Source organism: Schistocerca piceifrons, chromosome 3, assembly GCF_021461385.2.
Source record: "Schistocerca piceifrons isolate TAMUIC-IGC-003096 chromosome 3, iqSchPice1.1, whole genome shotgun sequence".
NCBI classification, from domain to species: domain Eukaryota; kingdom Metazoa; phylum Arthropoda; class Insecta; order Orthoptera; family Acrididae; genus Schistocerca; species Schistocerca piceifrons.
Genome location: NC_060140.1, coordinates 733,852,079 through 733,877,994, shown reverse-complemented (window position 1 = coordinate 733,877,994; position 25,916 = coordinate 733,852,079). Strand labels below are relative to the sequence as shown.

The 25,916-nt window shown below is 40.7% G+C and overlaps 1 protein-coding gene across 1 annotated transcript in view; it reads left to right on the top strand.

Moving 5' to 3' along the window:
* Window positions 1-25,916, top strand: part of LOC124789505 (UDP-glucosyltransferase 2-like) — a 105,246-nt gene that overhangs the window by 45,405 nt on the left and 33,925 nt on the right. Inside the window, 1 exon segment of the mRNA XM_047256890.1 lies at window positions 22,803-22,985. Within this exon segment, the coding sequence (XP_047112846.1) occupies window positions 22,812-22,985 (174 nt within the window). The 5' untranslated portion in view covers window positions 22,803-22,811.

Here is a 25,916-nt window from a genome sequence, read left to right as displayed (position 1 = left end):
TCCTGGTACCAGGCTTCAACAACAACAACAATAAATATTATTTTTGCCAAATCGCAAATGTTATGCTAAGAATTAGATCTTACACTTATATTACATCTTACGTCAGTGTTCCACAACGTTCACCATCTGGATCTCATACTCCCTTTATGTCCTTTCACATTGTGCAGTTGTCCTCATCTCTTCATTCGTATTTCGGCTCTCCGTCCGTCCATTACTCCATCATTTCCTGGTCTTCCTTCGCCATTCGCATCAATCTCTATTGCAGCATACACAGGTCTCTCTGTAACATACATCTAAGACATCTCCACATTATTCAATTCTACTCACCTTTATTTACCACTGTTTCATCACGTCGAATCTCTATTTATTAATCACACTGCTTCACGTCGCTTCTTCCCTTACCTATCACCTTTATCCACTACTATTTATCACGTCGCTTCTCTATCTACCATCTTTATTCCCTCATAAATCATCACGTCGTTTCTGCTTGATCCTTATTCATACGACAAAAAATACGTACATACACCACTCTGTCGACTCCTGTTCATGACTCATTTGACCAGTCTATTCCGTCATACTTCCTGACATCCCGCCTGAAAATTCTTATGTTCGATTTGACCCTGCACAACGTTACACACCACAAATAAATACACTGACTATCTACCATAAATTGCCTACTTTAGATCTATCCTTAACTTTTCCATAATTTGATGTTAGAAATGTGATGAAGCCCACGAGATTGTTTTCCCTTGATCGTCTCTATTGTGACAATGATTGTCCTGTCGTGAACGCAATGACTGCCTATCCTCTCTTCGCCCATCATTTTGATTTTCCCTTCTTCTTCCATCTCTGTCCCATCTTCTATTTTCCCGGTTTGACGGTCGATATTCCCATGAATTCTGCCCCCTACTTCCTCGCCATCTTCCATTCCCGTCATTCCTCTGATTCCAAGCTCTCCTGTCATTCTGGTAGTTTCTGCGGTTCCTATCCTCGACTCTGTCTGACCTATGAGTCGCGTCTCCGTTCACGATGTTCCTCTCATTACCCAGTTCCTGTAACAAGTGCTGAAATGACGCAGAATCGTCTAAGCCTCTGCCTGCTATCGCTATATCTCTGCGCAATCTCACTGGCAACTTCGTCATACAGATCCTAATGAGCTCCCCAGGTTCGTATGGCACATCCAAATATCTATTTCGTCTCAGCATTTCCTGATAGCACGCCACTGGATCTCTTATACTACCTTCGTTACAATTTGGCATCATCAATATGCTTTGCTTAACCTGGTCCTGCTTACTTTTCGACCAGAATTCATTTAAAAACTTGTCACAAAATATCTTGTAGCTACTACAGTCATTAATAACTTCCTGCATTTTCGCTCTAGCCTCGTCCCTCAAATGGTTGCACACAAACTTCATTTTGAGGAGCGGTCCCCACGATGCAGGTAATGAATCTTGAAATTGAGACAGCCACAGACATGGATGTTGGTAGTCATCAGGATCCGGAAAACAAGTGAACTTTTGTACCGACACGAAGTGCCTCCTACATTCTTCTTCCGCATTTATGTTTTCTGACCTTGGGCTATACCCAGTTGGATTTGCCACCTGTTTTATCCGACATAACCGTTCTTCTAACTCTCTGAGTTCGTCTTTCTCTTTCTGCCTATTTCCTTTTTTTGAATTTATCTCAGTCTCCCTCTGCAATCTACCTGGTGGTGTGTCACCTCCGCTACTGCATGCTAATCGCAACTGTGCTAGCTCTTCCCTATGTTTCCCATTTATTTCTAATTGCGCCTCTTTAAACTGTAATAGTGATTGTATCTCTTCCTGCTCGGCATAAACCTCTCGCTGCGTACTGTCAGAGCCTGTCTCGCCTCTTACACTGACCTTTTCTACCTCTGCACTAATTGTATTCATTCTGACCACTACCTCCGCAACTTCATCCCTGTATTTATTTAGCGCCACTTCCTGCTGGGTGACTTGAGCTTCCACGCTGTCTAATGCCCCTTGTTTATCCGCAAGTAAGTCCTTCACTACCTCATTGATTCGCTCATCTGGCAACACGTCCCTACGTTCTGTGATATCCCTCTCTATTGCAATTATTCGTACCTCCAAATTATTGGTTTTTTCTTTCACGGCGTCACATACTTGCTTCAACACACCCAGATTCTTCTCCCCCTCATCTAACCGATTATTAACTGCGGACAGACGCTCATCGATAACTGAGAGTAGCTTCCTCATTGCCTCTTTATTTCCCTTATCAATTGCCTCCAATCTTTCCTTATTTGCTTCCAATCTCTCCTTAGTCTCCCTATCCATTGCTTCCAATCTCTCCTTAGCCTCCCTATCTCTCTCCTTATTATCTCTATTGATTGCTTCTAATCTTTCGTTAGTTGCTTCAAATCTTTCCTTAGTCTCCCTACTCATCGCTTGTAAAAACTGCAGTATCACATCGTTATCATCGTTATTTCCTACTTTCGACGCGCTCACCTCGTTCGCCTGAGAAATCGTAGCTTCGCTAAGGGTAGCTGCACTTTCACCGCACACCTGGCCTAGTCTCGGCTCGCCCGCGTCGTCGGGAAAAGCCCGCGTTTGTGGACAAAGCCCGCCGCATAAAGGTTCCCCTTGCAGCGGTCCACTGAACAATACAGCCCCTTCGGAGCGTTTGTCTTTCTCGCTCATTAACCCATGGTCAACAGCTACTTCCTGCTGCACTGCTACGTCCACCCCAGAATCGCTATTCTCCATGGTGGCTACACTTTTCGACTGCGACCTAGTTACTACGAACATTACGCAAAAAAAAATTATGAAACGATCTTCCAGCCTTGTGCGATATAGCAATTAATTACATAAAATAAAATAAAAGATCCTCACCAATCCAGAAAGAATTTGCAAACAGAAAAAATTTTACTTCTTAGCGCTATCACAATACATTCCATAAAAAAAATCTTAACAGCAAACCCTAACAACAAAATATCCTAACAAAAACGATCCTGGCAAAGGAATCCTGGCAACAAATTAAATATCCTGGTAACAAAATTATCGTGGCAAAAAACGGAATCCTGGCAGGGTCGAAATTATGAGAGGCACCCACTTGCCTTTCTCATACTGTGGCATCAAGCAGTCAGGCCTGCAAGATGAGTGGTTTGCCAAGCGAGTGGAATCTTCCTTAATTTATCGAGCAACATGAATTCTCGTATCTTACTATTTAGTTACAAATTATCCTCCTGTATGAATAATACGCAACGGAAACACGCATCTGACTATCAGTGATTTATAGAACTCTGACTGTACACTACGCACTGGCAATACCACATTTACCTTTTGTCTTTGATTTAACGGCTTTTATATAAATTCGGGACATTACAATAATATACAATTTAATGAAAAAAGGCCACCAATCTCTTTCTTTTCACTATTTGATTTATTCCTAAACACACAAATTCTACAACCTACAACAAAATCACATGAGAAATTCCGCCCAGCGGGCATGGCTTTACGTTAGTGAATCTCTATACTATGGTCTCGTAATCTATTTACCGCAACAGTGCACTCCCTGGATCGGATGGTGGATCTTTTATTATACCTCACACTTCGCCTCTCACAATAATCCTCACGAAACTTTCCTCCAGATCGAGCGATACAGAAGGAACAGGCATACCCACAAATCTTTCGAAACTACCTTGCTACTCCCATGCAAAACACACATACCCAAATTACAAGACATACACAACACAACAATATGAAATATTACACAAAGAACGGTTACAACTTCATCACTTTTCCGCTTTCCCACTTCAATCAATATTTATCCCAGTTTCACACGACACTGCCCCACTTTGTAATTCTACTTTCCTACTGTGAACTCTGGAGATAAATGCACGTCTTCCTGTGCAATGCAAGCCAAGTGGCGTTGCTGGAAAAACGGCCGACTCACCTTGATTCTCTCTCAGAGTTTAACTTCAGCGTCACACGGAATGATATTTCTTAAATACTTCAACTTATGATACACACGCTATTTCTTAAATATTTCAGCTTATTGTACACACGCTATTAATTCTTAAATATTTCAGCTTAATGTACACACGCTATTAATTCTTAAATATTTCAGCTTAAGCTCACGGAAGTATCTCAACTTATAACTACACGTGGGCTCTTTGTGACCGTTGGTTTACTACAATCCCCTTAAAATTACCTGCCTCACTTTGTAATTTTCCCCACAAAAGGTCCTGTGAAAGAGAAATTATTAATTCTAACTACTCTTAAATATTCCACATCCATACCATGCCTCCACTCTTTCATCACGGAGCACAACAAAAAAAAAACGGTCTTTACAGCAGAAGGTTCAGCGGCAGAGTGCTGAAACATGGCCGTATTCCGATTCTCTCGCACCTCTCTCGAAGTGGGAGAAGCACCCTGCTACCTTATTGGTCAGCCACATTTCAGACGCTCAAAGCTCTGGTAACTTCCATCTCTTTGGTCTCACCAAAGGTAGCCAAAGGATCGACTCAAAGATGATCATATATTCCGATTCACTATCTGTGGTTAGCAGACGACCATACATTCATTCCTTTCACAGATCTCACCAAACTGGATGTAGGGATTTATTTTGAGGGAGTGCACATGTGATCAATTAAATAAATAAATTGTCATTCTTTCCCACACTGGTGTCCGGCTACGCTGTATTAATTGAAATTGAGTTACTTTTACACAAAAAAATGTGTTGTTCTGACAAGAATTTCGTACCTATTTTCAATGTTGGGCGGTACTGTACCCTTTCAATCTATCTGAGGGTATTTCGCCTATCTCATATATCTTGCTCACTAGATGGTAGAGTTTTGTTAGGTCTGGCTCTCCCAAGGCTGTCAGTAGTTCTAATGGGATGTTGTCTACTCCCAGGGCCTTGTTTCGACTTAGGTCTTTCAGTGCTCTGTCAAACTCTTCACGCAGTTTCATATCTCCCATTTCATCTTCATCTGCATTCTCTTCCATTTCTATAATAGTGTCCTCAAGAACATCGCCCCTGTATAGACTCTCTATATACTCCTTCCACATTTCTGCTTTCCCTTCTTTGCTTAAAACTGGGTTTCCATCTGAGCTCCTGATATTCATGCAAGTGATTCTCTTTTCTCCAAAGGTCGCTTTAATTTTCTTGTAGGCAGTATCTATCTTACCTCTAGTGATGTGCGCCTCTACATCCGTACATTTATCCTGTAGCCATCCCTGCTTAGCCATTTTGCACTTCCTGTCGATCTAATTTTTGAGGCGTTTGTATTCCTTTTTTGCCCGCTTCAATTACTGCATTTTTGTATTTTCTCCTTTCATCAATTAAATTGAATATCTCTTCTGTTACCTAAGGTTTTCTATTAGCCCTAGTCTTTTTACCTACTTGATCCTCTGCTACCTTCCATATTTCGTCTCTCAAAGCTGCCCATTCTTCTTCTACTGTTTTTCTTCCCCCATTCTTGTCAATCGTTCCCTAATGCTCTCCCTGAAGCTCTCTACAGCCTCTGGTTCTTTCAGTTTATCTAGGTTCCATCTCCTCAATTTCCCACTTTTTTGCAGTTTCTTCAGTGTTAATGTACAGTTCATAACCAATAGATTGTGGTCATAGTCCACATCTGCCCTTGGAAATGTCTTACAATTTAAAACCTGGTTCCTGAATCTCTGGCTTACCATTATATAATCTATCTGATACCTTCCAGTATCTCCAGGCTTCTTCCACGTGTACAACCTTGTTTCATAATTCTTGTACCAAGTGTTAGCTATGATTAAGTTATGCTCTGCGCAAAATTCTACCAGGCGGCTTCCTCCTTCATTCCTTACTCCCATTCGATATTCACCTACTACGTTTCCTTCTCTTCCTTTTCCTACAGTCGAGTTTCAGTCACCCATGACTATTAAATTTTCGTCTCCCTTCGCTATCTGAATAATTTCTTTTATCTCATCATACATTTCATCAATGATGAGGCAATAATGCTCATTTTTCCTACAGGGCTGCTCGCAAGTCTTGGAGAGTGGTTGGTGGACGTTGATGTGATGCAACCTGCCTCCCTAGTGCATCCCACACATTCCGTGTGGGATTCAAACCGGGAGAGAGAGCAGACCACTCCATGCGTGCCGTATTTTCTGTTTCAAGAAAACATCAATCACTCGATCTCTATGAGGTCGAGCACTATCGTCCATCAATATGAAGTCTAGAGGGAGCAGAGCACCTCGTAAAAACTGTACATGATGTCCCAAGACATCGTTACGATATCTGAAAGCACTTAAATCTTTCCAGTTCAACCGTACAATTTCATGAAGGGGTGTTCGAGTGATGAACACCGTGCCTGCCCACACCATTAAGGATCGTCCTCGATATCGGTCTCTTTCCACAATTTTCGGATCTCGAAATTGTGCTTAGATGTGAATCCATCAGTACTACTGGCGGCAGTGATACAATTTTGATACCTGATATGCAAATTAATTAAATTGATCAATTAATAACCCATGACTATGCCCACCCCAAGCCCTGGATGATGTCCTGTGTTTTTCTTAACGAGTAGTCTCCTGAAATCATGAGTGTTTTTATTACTGTTGTCACGACTGTGTGTTTAAAAAGCAGGTGTCACCACAGTCCTGTGTTTTTTTTTTGTGATTCTTAGACTCTAATTGTAAAATAAAAACACCACTTGAATTATTGCTCAATGCAGATCCTAGAAATGATAGTGTTATCTTCTTTCCTGACATGTGAGTAGATTACAAGAAACAGGCTGTGATGATCAAATTGTTTACAAAACTAGAACACAAGAATCTGCTGTATGATTAGAAGCTTTGCAGTCATGCCGGGAGTTATGGAGGATATAGTAACTGGTTTCGATGTAGCGGCAGGGAGAGAGATTTTATAGAAAGTTGTGTTACAAGACAGGCTCTCACAATTTGTTTCGTAAATGCAGTAGTGATATAGCTTTGCATCGATAAAACAGGACTTGCCATAGTGTACAAAGCAACAACATCCTCTTGAATTATATGTTGCTGTTGAACGTAAAAATGATTGTTTTGTTCAAAATGTGAACCAATGGTGTGAAAGATTGTATTCTGTAATGTCATGTGTCTGAAGTGTTTGTAATAGACACACGCATGACAATGTATTTATAGACATTTGTTTGAACACAAGAGATGCTCTCAGGTCCTTTAATTTGTCCATGAAGCTGAAAGAAATTTCTAAACATAGCTTTTTTTCTTTGGAGTTTAAATTTTCTCCTTTTCTTTACTGTAGTGTTGGTTTCGAAATAACGAGAATATTATGCGGTGATCGTTATCTTCCACAGCAAAATAATGGAAGCTTTCTTTTCCCTCAATTTTAAGTAGGGTGGGCATGTGTTGTAGGTCCAATTGTACCTTGCAGTCGAACGTAAAAACTATACTATTTTTGCTCACAAAACTAAAAGAAAATGGACTGTGTCTATTTTTCTGGAAAGAGGACACATATTATTGTTATGATTGCGTTCTCATTTTTAATAGATACTGAATTACAAATATGTTGACATTAAATACAATTCTTTTCCATTATGGAATGGCATCATCCAATGTGTGTGGTCTCCTAACACAGATGTAGAGGTGGGGTGGTACAACTAAATTTTCCTTTTGTGTTGGTGAAGGGCCATCACCTGAAGGCAGAGTGGGTATCGGTGGCATCCGCAGGGGTATGGCAGAATGCCAGGTGTAGGCAGCGACTGTGAGGTGATGGCTATTGGCCACAGAAAAACCATCAGGTGCTCGGTGATAGCAGTTGACCATTTGAAACAGCCTGTGTCCCCCCCCCCTCCTCCACCCATAGGTGGAGGGAGAGACAGAGAGAGCGAGGGGCAAAGCGAGGGAGAGAAGGAGGAGAGAGATATGGGGAGGTAAGAGGGCATCGATTTTCAGCAGTTTGTGTTTGTACACCGAGGAGAATGCTTATTCAACTACCGCCTCCTCTCAGTCCTTTGGGACGACGATTTTCCATTGTACGTGTGTTGCATTATGGCTGATTTATTATGAGTGCTGGTTTTTCCACGAGAATTTAGAAGTGTAATTAGAAGTGATGCACTTTTTCCATCAGTTGTGGCAGAGTGTATTGGCTTTGATTAGCTGGGCTGCAGGGTCATCATCAAACAGGTGTCTGCAGTGCTCTCTGATGTCAAACAGTGAAAGATTGTGTCCTCAGCTGGATGCTTACAGGTAATACACTTATTAAACTCCTCTTTCTCGAACACCAGCAACTTCTCAGTTGACTATATTTCCCACCAGAAAATAAAGGTGGTACCTTACATCCCAGCCTTTTTCCCACTGGCTTGTAGGTGAAAGGTGGAGTCTGAGTGTGCCTGCCACTAGTTTTGAGTGGTACTGTGAAATTTTTTCATGGCAGGATAACACCAGCTGTATGGGATCACCAATTTTTGAGTTCAGAAAAGGCTCTGCCATTTTTAATATCCTGCCAATTCCTGGGCAAAGTGTTGGGTGACACGCCAGCACAGCCCTGGGACAAAGAATTTCCCACCAAAATTCGATCTTCCTGATAAAATTTGTAATTCCCACCAAAATTCGAAATTACCATGGGAAAAGGAGGGGGGAGGGGTGGGGAGGTTGGAGGGGACTGTGACCCGCGTACAGGCTGAGAAAAATACAAGACATCATCCAGGGGTGGGGTTGGCCACACTCAGGGTGGAGGGGTAATTAATTACCTGATAAATTTAATGAATTTGCGTATCGAAATTGCACCAGTACCGCCAGTACCCTACTACTTCCGTCGTGAATCACTGTCCAGACCAAATCAAGACTCATCTGTGATAAGAATATTGGTCCACTGTTCGACTGTCCATGTGGCATGTTGACGACTCCACTGCACACGTTCCCTTCTGTGAAGACGCGCCTGAGGGACACATACAGCATGTCTCCGGCAATAAAGGCCACTTTGCCGAAGCCTTCTCTACATAGTTTGCCTCGATACAGCACGTCCAGTGGATGCTGCGAGGCCACATGCCAGCTGCTGCGCAGTTCTGAGGCGGTACCGCAATGCAGTTACAGCCAGATATCGGTCCTCTCTTTCAGATGTCGCACCGGTCGGCCCTGGACTGGTCTTTGGAATAAAGTTTCAGTCTCTATAAACTGTCGCCACATCCGAGAAACAACTGAACAATTCACGTTAAGCCATAGGGCCCCATGAGTTTGCGACTATTCTGCTTCCATTCGTCCTATGGCTCTCCATCGTATAGACTCTGGTAGGCGTCTTCTCTCTGCCATACTGCACCGTCTGTGATTGTGTACACAGTGATTGTGAATATGGGACTACCCGCCAAACACTACTCCGTCTTCTAGGTGCCCTGATGTCATCATATTCCTGTCGACCGAAATGGCGTCTTCCGTGCAGAACACGATCGTACGGATATTTGTTGACAGTTTGTATGATTATATCGTGAATTAGAAATAGGACGGAAAACAGCGGTTTGTTCCTTTCAGATTGGACACCAGTGTAAATTAATAGAATGCATTTTTCCTTTGTTGAAATCATATTTGTCTTACATATGTGCATGAAATAAAATACATACCCGTCTGACTTTCAAATTATGCTTCTAACACTTCATAGTTTAGTTCACACAACAGTCTCATGCGACAATGTTCTTTTGTGAGTGTGGAAGATACTGGGTGATCAAAAAGTCAGTATAAATTTGAAAACTTAATAAACCACGGAATAATGTAGATAGAGAGGTAAGAATTGACACACATGCTTGGAATGACATGAGGTTTTATGAGAACAAAGAAAAAAACAAAGTTCACAAAATGTCCGACAGATGCGCGTCGTTTGGCAATGATCGTGCGCACAGCCGCCACTTTCGTCATGCTTGGCCTCCCAGGTCCTCAGACCTCAGTCCGTGCGATTATTGGCTTTGGGGTTACCCGAAGTCTTAAGTGTATCATGATCGACCGACATCTCTAGGGATGCTGAAAGACAACATCCGACGCCAATGCCTCACCATAACTCCGGACATGCTGTACAGTGCTGTTCACAACATTATTCCTCGACTACAGCTATTGTTGAGTAATGATGGTGGACATTTTGAGCATTTCCTGTAAAGATCATCATCGTTGTTTTGTCGTACTTTGTTATTCTAATTATTTAGTTTTCAAATTTATACTGACTTTTTGATCACCCGGTACTTTCACCTAACGATGTGAGTGTAGTCTAACGACGCAACACAATTTACCTTAAGGAACTGAAACTTTTAGTAAAAAGGACGAAAGTTTAGGGTTTAGCAAACCATCGAGTTCTAGGTCATTGGAGACCCGACTGGTAGCTCTGGTTGGGGAAAGAGGGGAAAGGAAATTTGAGGTAACCCTTCCGAAGAAGGTAACGTGACATAAGCGATTTTGTGACACTAACGAGACTCAAAATGTCAGTACCTGAATTAGGTTTTCAAAGGATGAAGGTCAGTACAGCTCTTCAGCAGACGTCATCGTCCTTCATCTACGCGTTATTGAGGCTGTCGATTAGAAAACGCGATTACGGGAAGACAGTTATCTCGCTTTTATCTCACGGTATCATATGACCCATGTGTGTCGCTCAGTTTTAATGCGTGCATGGATTCGTGCAATCTTCATAACAGCTTGGCATTTGTATGTACCGACATTTACTGTATATTCCCTCTAAAACTGTTTTTCTCTGTTTTAGTATTTTAGTACTTTAAAATATTACAGTCGTGCCATTTGAGACCATGACGTCCGTTTAAAGGTTTTGGGTACTTGTCGTAATACGTTTTAAGATCTATTTCTATTTATATTTTTCTATTCAGCTATGTGAAACTTGAAATTAATTCTAATGAGGGTTTGCAAAACATTTCCACGACATTTTACTGCCATGTGTAGGATCCGGGTTCAATTACCGGTACTTTAAGGGACTTTTGTTAGTGGAAAAGCTGGAGCAATGGGGTGCAGCCTTGTGAGACTATTTGAGGGACTAGCTGAACGAGGAGTCTAGTCTGGAACCACGCGACCGCTACGGTCGCAGGTTCGAATCCTGCCTCGGGCATGGATGTGTGTGATGTCCTTAAGTTAGTCAGGTTTAAGTAGTTCTAAGTTCTAGGGGAATGATGACCTCAGAAGTTAGGTCCCATAGTGCTCAGAGCCATTCTGATCATTTTTTGAACGAGGAGTATGGGTTCCGCGGTCTGGAAAGCTGATGGCGATCGGGAGAGCGGGGTGCTGACGCCGTATGGCAGAGGGTGACACGGCGGCCGGCCATAACCACGTGTTTCTCTGGGAATGATGATGGAGCTACTTTAATATAAATGTCGAACATTACTGATTTAAAAACTGAGTACACTCCTAAATTACGATGTTGGCATTCATTTTAACTAAAGGTCAGAACTTTGATTTATAGCATTTGAAGAAACAAGAACATTTTACAGCTGAACTGGAACCAATGGTCATCTTCAATGAAAGTGTGCTAGGTGTATGCCAACGTGACGTTATACGTATTATAACTTAACGTTTCATACCGAATTCCGAGGAAGATGTGGTCTTCTTACAGTATAGATAGAGCTGTATTCGTCCCGTAGAGTGAATGTGCAATACAGTTCGATACTTTGGTGTACCTTCAGAGGGTGGGGATTATACTTAACGTCCTCCAACTACCTCGACAGGTGGACCCTGGTAATATTTTCTGTTAATGGTGTGAACGCTTAAAATTGTAGTCTGACAAGGGCATGTCATGGATAGTAATTCCTAAAGTTTTTTTTGTTCTGCGATGTGTGGAGGTCAAAGTCACCAGCAGAGACCGGCAAAGCTGCAACACGAGCGTTCCTGCTTTCCTGTAGGTGCCGTTTCTTTGTCAGGTATGAGGAGCCGCAGGACCCATCGGTTGATGGTATCTAACTTACCGATGGTTTGTGATTTATGTTGTTAAGGGCTATAAACTGTAATGCTTTCCTCCTCTGCAAACGACTCTACATAAACACGAAGATTTTGGGACACCAGAGCCTCCATCATTTGCTCGTTAATTGCTGAGTCAGCGCTGGGTGTTGTGCGGTCGTTTGTCCGCCCGAACTGGGGCTTCATGATCGCCAGCATGGCTTCCTTATACAGCCATCTTTTTTTTCTGTGAATTCAGGTGGTATCCTTTTTTCCCTTTTAGAAACCATAAACGAACCACCGCCCAAGATTCCTTCCCTCAAGAAGATCATCGTAGATTTTGTGACTTTAGAGAGTTGAGAGGCTGCAGCTGATGGATTTATTTACTCACTCCGTGTGCGTCTATGTTTTACTGAGGAACTGTCGTCTGCAATATTAAGCTCTACCGGTGCATCGACATCTCATTCATCCTACACCCTCCAGTAACTTAGAGAGAATTAGAACTGCACTCCTGCAAGAAGAGAGTAGATATTTTAAAAAAAACTGCCGCCAACCTAGTCTGTACAAATGTGGTACAGGTTTTGGTATAGCTTTCGTGTTTGTCACGATATTGGGTGAAAATTTCGTAGGACAGGCCGTCCTGGAGATTAATAGCTTTATGTGATCAGTTTAGCCATGGATGCCTCGGATGCGGATTTGTTTCACTTGAGTCTTATTTGTGTTGTTTTTCGTAGCAGGGCAGCAAAAATTGCTCTTTTGTGAGTGAAAATCATTAAATTCTCGTATCGCGCTACGAAACGCAGTGAATTTCATAGGGCAACTAGTATCAGCGAAGTCATTCGTACATTATTGGTGTTGGGCATACGTTGTGTTGTGCTTGTGTCATTAACTCTCGTGATATGTTTACCAACTTAAACTTTAACAGTGGAAATGTGACAGAAAATATTTGAAATCGGAATGTATATAAAAGAGGTTATGCGACTGGCTAAACATTCTCTTGCTGTAAACCAGTCTAGGAATAAGAGCATTATATGGTATGACGCTAAGTGCAGGTTATAGGGCAATATTTTTAAACTAATAGTTGTGTGTGCCATAGAAGAAGTTATTGATACAGATTCAGCTTTATCAGATGTGCAAATATTTCTTCTGCATCTGTACAAATAAACAACACAATGGCGCATGTTGGAGAGTGCTGGAGGCTGTTAACATGGTAGAAACGTCTGACAAAACCGAAGTGCCGGTTAGCTGTGAAAGGGGTAATTAAAAGATCCTTGTATCAGGACATTTCGACCTACATCTTTATCCTCACATATTTTATGAGGCACGCAAATAAAAACTTCTAGGTTAAAAAGTGAGCGTTTAGTTGTGATGACTGTTTCTGAATGAATTCTCATCGCGAAATTTGTATTCTCAGCGTTTTATTTGTTCTTGGAGGGCTCATTATGGGTAGCTATCTATGTTAACTCACGCAACAAATGGCACGGTGCATTAGAAACTGTTGAACATTCGTTATGTATTGATAAGGTTTTTGTTTGGTTTGTAGTTTCTGAACCAGTTTTATTCTGGTCACCCTAGTTCTTCATTGTTTTTCGTTATGCAATTTTCCTCTGCTTTTGCGCGATGTGTAAGGTTTTGAAAATGTTCTGTTCTAAAAGTAAGTTCAAAATAGATCTGTCCAGTCCTATTGTGCCAACGGCAAAATTCATTCTACGATTCATTTCAAATAATCGAGACATAGACCAGCTGCAAGTAGTCATCATGATGAAAAAGGGAAACAACGACTGTAAAAACTATCATGAAATCAGTCGTCGAAACACTAGATGCTAAGTATAAACGAAGATAATCAATAACCGCAAGAATAACATCACGAAACCTTTTATTTCTGAGAAAAACATGGATTTAGATCAGGTCGTTCATGCACAGCCAATTTGTTTGCAATTACGAGCGTTATAGCAAAACACAGAATTTAATGTAGAAATCTATATGGCCCTTACCATCCTCGAGGAGACTTTTGATGGTGAGCCGTTATGGCCTATGGAAGATTATGTCTGAATGTGAATATACATATCATCAAATAGAGACAAGGAAAAGTCTTTACAAAAATACACCCATTGCAATAAACACACGTGTGAGCCAAATGCGATAAATAATTATTTACGAAGTATAACAATTCTGTGTGGACTACCACTTACGCTTTTTAATATTTGTATTGTTTTCATTCTTTCCAAATAGAAATGTTAACAAAAAAAGGAATTAAGATAGCGGATGAGGAATACTTCAAACTGCTTTTGATTGCAGATGACTTCGTTATTATTTAAAAGAATGAAGATGACATCTAAAGACCAGTACATCAGCGTAACGAAACACAACATAAAAAGTTTGTAGCAATAAAACGGAAATGGCATTCCGAGGAAAATATCCAATCAATTAAAAAAATGTTTTACATAATTCAGTTTTCGAATAAGTCTTTCAAATCTCCTATTTAGACGTGCTACTAGTTTAGATGATTTTGGTACTTACAATAAAATACTCCAGAGTTCAATCTGTACGTGGTATCATTAACAGAACGTTGGGCATTAATAAACAGAAAGAGACCGTCACGTTATTCTAGAAAGTCTTGGCTATTCCTGTGTTGTCCCATGGAAACGGAAGCTAGGTTACCATGAAATAACAAGAGAATATAATTGAAGCATCATAAATGGGGAGGATGAAGGCGCGCACAAGACAAGACATGAGTAGCAATGAAGGTATCAGAGCAGAATTAAATATTTTCAACACGAATGAAAAAACACAAAAGTATCGTGAAAATTATATACAACACCTCGACATAGATGCAACAATATGCTACTGTATACAGGTTAATCAGCTGTATTCTGGAAATCAAACCATCAGTTCTGAGAACTTCTGTTTTAGTAAAGTACTTCTCCACTCTGGTATTACGCTAATCCAGTGTGCTACAAACGAAAGCACACCAAAAATTTCTTCTCTGCCCACAGCAAAAGCTACAGACTCATAAAGAACCCCAGCGAGGTGTTCGGAAATCCCCGTTAAAAACTTCTAGGGCTTGTAGAGAGGAACGAGTACATAATATTCTGAATATGAACCCACGACCGGAATCGTACGCTTCCGTTGTAGCACGATTTCAGTTTAGATGTTGAACTCATCCAATATCTGCTCGAGAAATTTAATTAGGCGTGACGCAGTACAATTATTAGGTAACAGTTTGAAAGGAGGCATTACGAAACACACATTTATCACTTAAACATATTTGTGTTAACACGCAAACATTACGTGTTTACAATATTCCGAAACAAAAAAGAACCCAGCATACTGCACGTACAGAATAGTACAGACGCATTACAACAGCGGCTTGATGTGGCAACCACCAACGTTGTTACGGCCAATGTACCTAGGAAGAATGTTCTGGAATGCACTTTCCATCGCACCTGGTGTCTCTCCAGTTTTTAGTGCAGCCGCCAAAACACGTGCCAGCAGATCTTCCTCTGTCTCTACAAGACTCTCGAAAATTAAACTTTTCATACGATCCAACCTCAGGTAAGTAACGTAGTAGACTTCACCCTGTCTACCCTGTTGCATACCAGGACAAGCAACTCTGAGACTTTTCTCTTCCCTCAGCAGACGTGCACGCATTTTATACCTGAGCTGAAACCGTCATAGAACGGAAAAGGGGGGGGGGGGGCTCCGGACGTGGGTTTCTATTCAAAATATCGTGTACTCAGTACCCTACGAAGGATGTAGAAGTTTATAACGGAAATTCCCAAACACCCTGTAGATGGCTGCCATGCCACTAAAAACAAATGGAATGGTAGCACTAAACAATAATAAGACAACCAAACCGAAACACACTTCAGAGCTTGCGTCTTCCCTCTCAGTTGCACCACATTCTGATTCAGATAGCGGAAACAAGCTACTTTGAAACAGAAGAGGTAGACAGATCTACATTAGTGTAGTACCTCAATGAGTCCCTCCGTCAAATGCGCACACAGTTGGAAATATACGAGTTGGGGCGTATGTAAATCACTGAGTAGGCTTAGTATTGATGTTCGTAAGTGCTACGAAAAACTTCAGAAGTGGTATTCCTCTAGACATGGCAAGGCACTTGTACTCTTCTCCTTGGTGCTCTGTTAAACGACCGTGGGCAGATATGCCTGTGCATCCCACTGGAATGAAGTAAACTACGGAATTCTTTAAGCCTGTTATAACTTTTTTCTGCTGTTTAATCTGATAACATTTGTATTATGTATTTTTGATTAAATTATGCTTATGAAATAGTTATCACGTAATAAAACTAAAACACGGTTTTAGACACACATCACGTTGTATTCCCAACTCTACCATTTTACGCTGAGGTGACAAAGATCATGGGATAACGATGTGCACATATGCGGATGGTCATAATATCGCATAAACAAAGGTATAAAAGGGCAGCTTAACCAGACTGAAATCTCAATTTCAGTCACAAACCCAGTCCAATTAAATCAACATGGATACAGCACCTTCAAAGACAAATTACCCCAGTGGGTCAAATCCCACGGTTGAAAAACCGCAAGTGGTCTATTAGGATTCTGAGGAGACCACAGAAGTGTGCATGGAGGTAAAGCGGAGTACCTCAAAACCCCTTAATAACAAAATCAAACAAAAATCTAGAATTTGGCTAATGACATTTAATGTAAATTCTCTCTTAAAAATGGGAAAACTAAAAAAATCCTGGACAAATCCAGAGAACGTAAAATCAAAATTATTGCATTTCAGGAATCACGATATACAGATGAAACTCCTTTTGATTCGGAAGGATACAGGATATACAAAGGAAAACCTGGAAAACGAGCCATGGCAAATTGTCCACAATTTGGAACTGGATTTATAGTAGATACATCAATACTTGATTCAGTCGCAACTTTCAAATCTTACTCGGGTCGGCTCTCCACGATGACAATAAAATCAGCTAATAAGATATACACCCTAATCAACGGACATGCACCAACTAATATCACTAACAAAAACAAAATAGAAGAAGTAGAAGAATTCTGGAACCAATTAGATAATATTCTCCAAAAAATCCCAAATAACAATGTCAAAATCCTTATGGGCGATTTCAATGCACAAATCGGTAAAGAAAAGAAATATCGATATTGGGTAGGTAAATGGTCAGGGCATACACAGACCAACCGGAATGGCATGCGACTCATTGAAATCTGCAAAAACCATGGCCTATTTTTCAAATCAAAATTTTTCAAGAAAAGAGCCTCAAAAACGAAAACTTGGATCTCACCTAATCCATTACTAGGTGAATATCAGTTGGATCATGTAATGATCTCCCGCGTAAGTACAGTAGAAATCATGAAACTTAAAGTCCTTAATGGACTAGACCTAGATTCCGACCATTACCCAACAAAATTCTCCCTAGATGTCATTCCAGAAAAAAGAAAATTCACTAAGAAATCTCCACACCGTAAATATGATGTACAAAAGATAAATGGCAATGAACAATTTACAAAAGAAACGCAAAATTTAAAACCACAAAATTGGCAACAACTGCAAGCAGGACTTTTAAATGCAGCTGAAACTGTAGCACCGCAAACAAGAACACGTAAACACCCCTGGTGGACAGATGAGTGTGACCAACTGATAAATCTCAGACAACAGGCGTGGCAAAATTGGTTGTGCAACAAAAATCAAAAGACCCTGGAAGATCTCAAAGATACCAGGAAAACAGTCACAAAAGCAATACGAACAGTCCGTAAACAACACGAAAACAAGAAATTGCAAGACATAGAAAATGATTTCAAGAAAAACAAGTCCCGAAATTTCTACAGAGTGTTCAAACAAAAATTAACAAAGTACTCTCCTCCATCACTCCAGTTCAAAAATGATCATGGGGAAATTGCTCATACCAACACCGAAAACTGTGAAATTCTTGGAAAATACTTTTCTAAATTACTGAATTGTGAAAAGCCTGCAGAAAAATTTGAGTTCCATCGTACACAACGAAACCCAGACTCAAAGCCACCAATTTTACAAGAGATTAAAGAGATAATTCAGTCACTGAAACATAACAAAGCATCAGGAGAAGACCAAATCATCGCAGAATTACGGAAAAATGCAGGAGAAAATCTTATTGCAAAACTCAAAGAAATTATACATGAAATCTGGAAAACTGAAAAAATCCCCACAGATTGGAAGACTGCAATCATACATCCTCTGTACAAAAAAGGAAGTAAAACAGACTCCAACAACTAACGTGGAATCTCTTTATTGTCAATAACATACAAAATTCTGTCTAAAGCCCTACTAAACCGCGCAGATCCTCAGCTGGATTCAAAACTAGGCGAATACCAAGGTGGGTTCAGAAAAGGTCGATCTTGCGTAGAACAAATCCTAAACTTGAAAAACTCATTGAAATATTTACATAGTACTTCAAACAAAAGTTATGTCATCACGTTTGTCGACTTTAAAAAAGCATATGACAGTATAGACCGAGAATCCCTTTTTGAAGTATTAGCAGAATTTGGGCTAGATCAAAAGACAACAAACATCATAAAAGAAACTCACGGAGACCAAATCCAATGTAAAATTTATGGGAGAATTGAGCACAGAATTTGAAATAGACACAGGAGTACGACAAGGGGATGTACTGTCCCCAGTGCTCTTCAATTGTGCTCTTGAAAAAGTTGTTAGAGAATGGAAAAAAGCAGGTGCACCAGCACACAGACTGGGACCAAGACATAAGGGCATAGAATTACACTGTTTAGCATTTGCTGATGACATGGCACTGATCGCACAAGACATTACTGATGCACAGAAACAGCTAGATTTATTACAAGAACAGGCATCTAAAATAGGATTACAAATTTCATTTGAAAAAACAAAATTTATGACTGACGTCAAAGATGCACCTTCTGATCTCAAAATTGGTAATAACTACATCTCTCGAGTAAAAGAATTTAAATATTTAGGTGAATGGATTGCAGAAAATTGTAATGAAAAGAAATCTGTCAGATCAAGAGTCCAGAAAATGGAGACGGCGTTTCAGTTAGCAAAAAACATTTACAACAAAAAGAGTCTCTCGTGGAACTGCAAAATACGACACTACACAACAGTAATTAGACCCGAAGCTCTCTACGCATCTGAGACACTAAATCTTCAACACAGAGCACTAAAAGAGGAATTAGAAGTGAAAGAACGTAAGATAATGAGGAAAATCCTAGGACCAAGAACTAAAGATAGGGTACATTATCCAAAGCCCAATGCAGAAATATATAAAAATATCTCCAAAATAACAGACACAATGCGCATGAGAAGAATCCAATTCATGGGGTACTTAGAAAGAATGGACTCAAACAGGTTAATGCCCAAAATCCATACATTTTTAAAGAACAGAACTACAAGACCGAACTGGTACAAACAGACGGAAAAAGACCTGAGAGAATTAGGGTCTCCAAATCTACATGATAGAAATGAAATCAGAAAAATCACAAACACACGGGGTTTTGAGGAAGAAGAGAGAAAAACTAACCGACATACATGGTCTACCCAACGAAAGCTAGCCCATTCGTTGTTTATGAAGGAATACTGGGCGAAAAGGAAGGCCAACAAATTTTGATTACGCGTGGTCCTAAGTGATCCATCCGCGAAGAAGAAGAAGAAAAGGGCAGTATACTGCCGGATCTGTCATTCACCTGATTCATCTGAAAGGGTTTCCGACGTGATTATGGCTACAGGACGAGAATTAACAGACTTTAAATGCGGAATTGTAGTTGGAGCTAGACGCGTGGGACACTCCATATCGGATCTCGTTAAGGAATTCAGTATTCCGAGATACACAGTGTCGAGAGTTTGCCGAAAATATCAGATTTCAGGCATTATCTCTCACCACCAACAACACAGTGGTAGACAACTGGGAGCAAGGGCCTTTGCGTAGAGATGTCGGTGGTAACAGACAAGCAACAATACGTAATATAACCGCAGAAATCGATGTGGAACGTCCAACGAACGTTTCCCTTAGGACAGTGTTTCGAAATCTGGCGTTAATGGGCTATGGCAGCAGACGACCGACGTGAAGGACTAACAGCACGACATCGCCTTCTGCGTGTCTCGTGGGTTCGTGACCCTAGGCAACTGGACAACTGTGGCCTGGTCAGTTGGGTCCCGATTTCAGTTGGTAAGAGCTGGTAGTAGTTAGTATGTACGTAGAACTAAGGCTCTTGGAGAGGAATTCCGGAGCTACTAAATAATGCAACACAAATCTGATAAAAGCGGTTACATTATAGAGACTCGTTGGCTCAAAATACTTTGATGCAATTTTTTTTTTACAACCAAGTTGCAAAATTGTAGTTTGCACGCCAGAATCCAGGCACATACCGGTCAGACGGATATGCTCCTCTGAGTGGGTTTAAAATCACTGTCGGATACCGACTGCCTTTGGTTGCTGTCTCAATCAGGCTAATCTCAGTTGTGATCGTTTTAATATCATTCACTCAGCTGTCACGTGGGTATCTTAGTGCACAAGGCCAGGTGTATTACTGGATGGCACGGAACTCAGTTCTTACTTACACTTGATACCCCACATAAAAATAAGCATGAGGTTAACCAATTGGTCATAATGATCATTGGCAGAAAACAAAAACAGAACTCTAACAGCAGGGTTTCTATTCAAAATATCGTGTACTCGGTACCCTACGAAGGATCTAGAAGTTTATAACGGAAATTCCCAAACATCCTGTAGATGGCTGGCATGGCACTAAAAACAAATGGCAGAAAACAGCACCTGACTTACTGTGTTCAATGACTGTCGTGTTGTTGCACGCACTAGGCTTTGCTCGATTAACTGTTTGCTTCTATACCTCAGTAAATGTCACACATTAAGATAAACATTTATTCGCAGTCAAAATAACTTCACCCTCTAAGCGAACGTTACTTTGTCACATTCTTATGCAGATGTAGCCAAGAAGCAAAGCTTAGTTGGTAATCTTGTTGGAGCGCAACTACCGTCCATCCACACTGCTCCCCGGTCTAACCACTAGTCCTCAACAATGGCGAGCTATGCGCTCCTTCTCCCCCACTAAACAGCTTGTAACGTCAGCCACCATCTCTGCCCTTAAAGCAGACGCCTTTTTACCTTATACTTTCCCTGTTGCTTTCTGCGAAGATGTACTTTTGATTTGCACCCTTCTGCAAATTTTAATCTATCTGTCTGTTCTAATTTAAAGTTTTTGTCAAATGAACTACTTTTTTTACCCTTCGGGAGCCTCTGGTCAGACCAGTCCACCTTCTCCATCCCCAAGAGGTGCCCGACTGTGGATGGTGCGTCGTATTTCTAAGCTACCCCCGGCTTTCCTGTGTCCTTCCGCCTTCACGTTCTTGCAAGTCACCGTGCTGGCCCACAGCGCCCGACTCGGCTCTTATCGTAACCCTTCGGCACGCTACCTCCGCTCTGGCCGTCTGTCTCTCTGCCAGCCCGCTGCTTTCTAATCGGCTCTAGCGTAATTAAAAACGCTGGAACTTTAGTTTTATTGCCTGTACCACAACCGGGTTTCATTCTGAATCCACTTCATATTTTGAAGTTCTTGAAGCTATTGCTTATATGAAGCGTGGTCATTCGTGCACAGCACATTGCCACGTTTCAAGTACTATTTGTGGAGATTTTAAACACAAAAGAGACTCTTAACTACTACAGGCAAAAGGGTATGATGGATGCCCAACTTCATACCTATATTTTACGAGCTACTTTATAAATCAAGAATAAGAGACTCCCTTTTCATATTATCTTATTAAAAATACCATTTCATTTTTAACGAACTTATTAACTGGATAATTTGTAAATAGCATTGCCGTAGATAATAATCATCACCATTACGGTAGTCCACTATCTCTGCCTCTCGTACATGTTGACTTTTCTAAACGAATACACTTTCCGAAACGACAAACATATTTGTCATTGTCGTCAACTACCCTTATTCCAACCATAACACTTATTGCAAATACTGTTATTATTTACAACTATAAAAGTACGGAGGTTTCGCACTGGTCTCCTGTTGTTCAATAAAGCTTCACACAATTTAAAGATAACACCTGTAATGGCACCATTTGAGCTACCTGCGTGAATAACGAGTCTATTGTCTCCGTTCCCCGTAGTTGTCTTTTTCAGAGATTCAGTGATACTGGTCTAAGAACGTTATAGGGGAGAAACATGAACAAAAATGTATGTGTTTCACGCGTATTAGCGGGGTACTTTGGCGGTTATGATATAGTCATATTTTCTGATGAATCCCGACACGAATACACTACATTTCTTCTCTTTAGAGCACTACAAAACGCCTGTCTTAATATCATGCATGAAGGTAATTTAGAACGGAATCTGTGGAGTTATTAAAGCTGTATGGGGGGGCGTGTGAGAGATGCGTGATAGAGTCGCATACAACCCTAAGATTAATTACATCTTTTGGAGCATATTTTGTGATAGAACCGATTATCGATGGTAGTAGTGACGTAATTAAACATTTGAGAAATGAAAATGTATAATACTATGATTCCCAGCATTTGTTTGGATATGAACCTAAAAGCATTTTCAATTCGGAGCTAGTCTCTTGCCTTAAAATAACAAGCAAAGAGTAGAGACACGACACATAATCTACTTTTCGTTAATGCAATTCTGTACTTCCTCTACTACAAATGAAACGCATATCTGTGCTACTACTTTCAACAACTTCGCTTGTCGGGTAATCTCTGCGTACATGAACGTAAGTTGAAACCTCAGTATCCCAATAGTATTCTCGCATTATGAAAAGTGTAACAAGCTCAATTAAATAACGTAAATTGCTTCACCACTCCGTTCCGAAACAGCACTAAAATTATTTGTACTTGGCTTTTGACATCCTGAATATGAATAGCGTAATGTGGCTACTTTTCTTTCAGCAACACGACATGAAGATCGCCGTGCTGCTTTTGCCGCTGCTGGTACATGCGTGCGCGTGTGCGAGGATCCTGGGCATCAACCCCACGCCGTCCATCAGCCATCAGCTGCCCTTCCTCATCATCATGCGAGCTCTCGCTGAACGTGGTCACCACGTCACCATCATCACCACTGACCCTATGAAGGTAAGGAAATACAAAACGTTTATATGGCATTACGAAAGGTGCAATTTTGTGTACTTCATTCAAGGAAAATTGGTATTTGACGTATTAAGGGAACTCTTATCAAAGCAAATTATTCTACGGGAAAAACGTCTCCAAGATTCCTTTTATCTAGAAAACTTACTGTAAGTGTTGATACAAGGCGAGGAAAGAGTTCTTTACTACGTGGGTAAAATAAAAACTCTCCAGAGGAACACACTTCATCAGTTACAAAGCATAGCGAAAAATTTCGACTGTAGGGTAGTTGGTGAACTATAACCCAGTGAAATACCTGTGTATCCTTCGTGGAGTACGTAATATGCCGCCAGCTGCTGGTAATTCGAAATAAAATGCTGTGCAGTACGTTTGTGTTACGTTCAGCTTCTGTCTCCTTTTGCGTAGTCTGTTATTGTAGGTAGAGAAACCGTACTGTATGTTCTACAAATAAAACTATTCCGTTAAATTTGGCTTTCCAACCTTACCAGATCACATAATTAATAAAATATGGAAATGAAGCAAGATAGTTAAAATATTAATTTACAAACACTTCCATACCATTGACGTGAACCCAAAAACCTTAACAACGCATGTAGCGAAGGCCGGCTGCCAAAAGAAGGATCTCTAATACAAGGCTCTGCCGTGTCACTCCTCTTGTTGTAGGCTATTCGAAACATGAAAAGAAGGAATACTACAGTTTAACGTCCCGTCGATGGAAAGATCGTTAGAGACAGAGCACAAGTTTAGGTTGGGGAAGGTTGGAGTGGAACACGTGCCGTATATTCTGTGAAGGCGTCGTATTAGCATTGTACTTAAGCAATTTATAGAAACTAGGATAAACCAAAATCGGAGTTGCGGGACGAGGATTTGGTCCATCATCCTTCCAAGAGGCAGTTCAGTCCAGTACCATTGAGTCAGCCATTTCACTCGGGAGAAGCTCCTCCAAGCGCCGAGTTTGTGCCGACACATGGCAGATTAGTATCACCAATCTATGGGGTTTAAAACAGAACTTGAACTCAGTCTGACAGTGTGGGGCATACCAGACGGTTGGTGGTGAACTGAAAGCGTATTTCATGTCTTGCGTTTCGATGAAACTATCGGAGAGTAATAGATTGTACGCTGGCAATAGGCGTCTACCTCTCTCTTTCTTTCGTTCCATGTTCGTCGATAACAACTTCAGCATGCCAGTATACGGCAGAAGTAATTCTCATAGTAATCTAGGCCATACGGAAAGACCAGCTCGCAGGAAGTGAATGTTCAGTTACTTTCATTAAGACTATACTTAACATGGCAATCTTGAGTTCCCATGTTGCCTTAGCACTTTTTGACGACTTTGGAGTTGAGTTTGACTTGATACTGACTCAACTTAAAACAAATATTTACCAATGAAAAACTGGTATATTTAGACCTTTCCTTTTTCAGGAAATAATTGTGCAGCCTATTAAAGTAACTTTGCCTACAGAGAAATATAAATTGCTATTATAAATTAAATAATCATTTGTATACAACATCTAATGTATTATACTAACATGTAAGGAACTGTGAATTTTTCACCCTAAATACAAGAAGAAACAACATCATAGATTCGTAAGGGATCTACGTCAATGTTAATTTTAATAAAATCCTTTCAGAGGAGTTAAATTGTTCTTTAGTCGGTCATTTAAGAGACTTTCGACATTTCTATTATATCGTTGTTTTAGTGTTTCATAATGATGCGGCCTAATATCCCAAACGTTCTCATTAAAAAAAAAGGTCGTCGATCCCCTAATTGCTTCCTTCAGTGGCATTCCTTTTAACTTCACATACTTCGCCCCTTACAGGTAACTGTCTAGTTTGTGACAAGAGCCATGGGCGTTATTAATGTTTACACCCTCCTCACAGTATTCCAGTTTCCTCCATCTGACAGGACGAGGAGACTCAGTGGTTGACAAGCTGTACTCACATTTAAATCTCTGTTCGGCACTCCAAATTTATATTTTAGTTGAACTTTTTAAAGTACTTAAGACTAACTGTGGACCCCTTGTTTATCGTCGTCCAACCAGAGATTATCTTCCGTTTCTTTCCGTGTACGGAAGGTGTCTACGTTGAGTGACTTTGGGAGGACGCAAGATGGTTTAGACAGAATTTCTAGTTACTCTGATGAATGGCAGCTTGCTCTAAATGTATAAAAATGTAAGTTAATGGAGACTATTGTGCAATGTTCGAATACAGCTTTAGTAGCGTGCTTCTTGATACCAACAGATCGATTAAGCATTTAGGCGTAACATTACAAAGTGATATGAAATGGAACATGCACTTTAGGACGGTATTAGAGAAAGTGAATGGTCAACTTTGGTTTATTGGAAGAATACTAGGAAAGTAGGGCGGACTAACGAAAGACATCGAATCAATTCAGATGCGAAAGCTAGATTTGTTACCTATAGGTTCGATCAACACGCGAGTATTATCATGATGCTTTGTCAACTTAAATGGAAACCCCTGGAGAGAGGACTACTTTACTTCCTGCGCGAAAGTTGAGAAAATTTAGAGAATCGACATTTGAAACTGACTACAGAATGATTGTACTGGAGCCAACGTACATTTCGCTTAAGGACCGCGGAGATAAATGAAGTTAGGGATCGTCGGAGGCATACAGAGAGTCGTTTTTCTCGCGTTCCATTTGCAAGTAGAACAAGAAAGAAGGAAATGACCAGCAGTGCTGCAAAGTAGCCTTCGCCGTGTATCATACGCTGGTCTGTGGAATACGTATGAGAGCTGGTTTCTCCGCATGGGGCAGGATAAGGCTACGATTGTCGAAGGGGCCATAATCAGTTACTCTCGGTTGCACAACAAATACGTAAACTTTATTTAACGAAATTAAAATTTTAAAACAATCTCTTAAAAAACACACAATTGACTGTATGACGGTTCAAGGCCTTA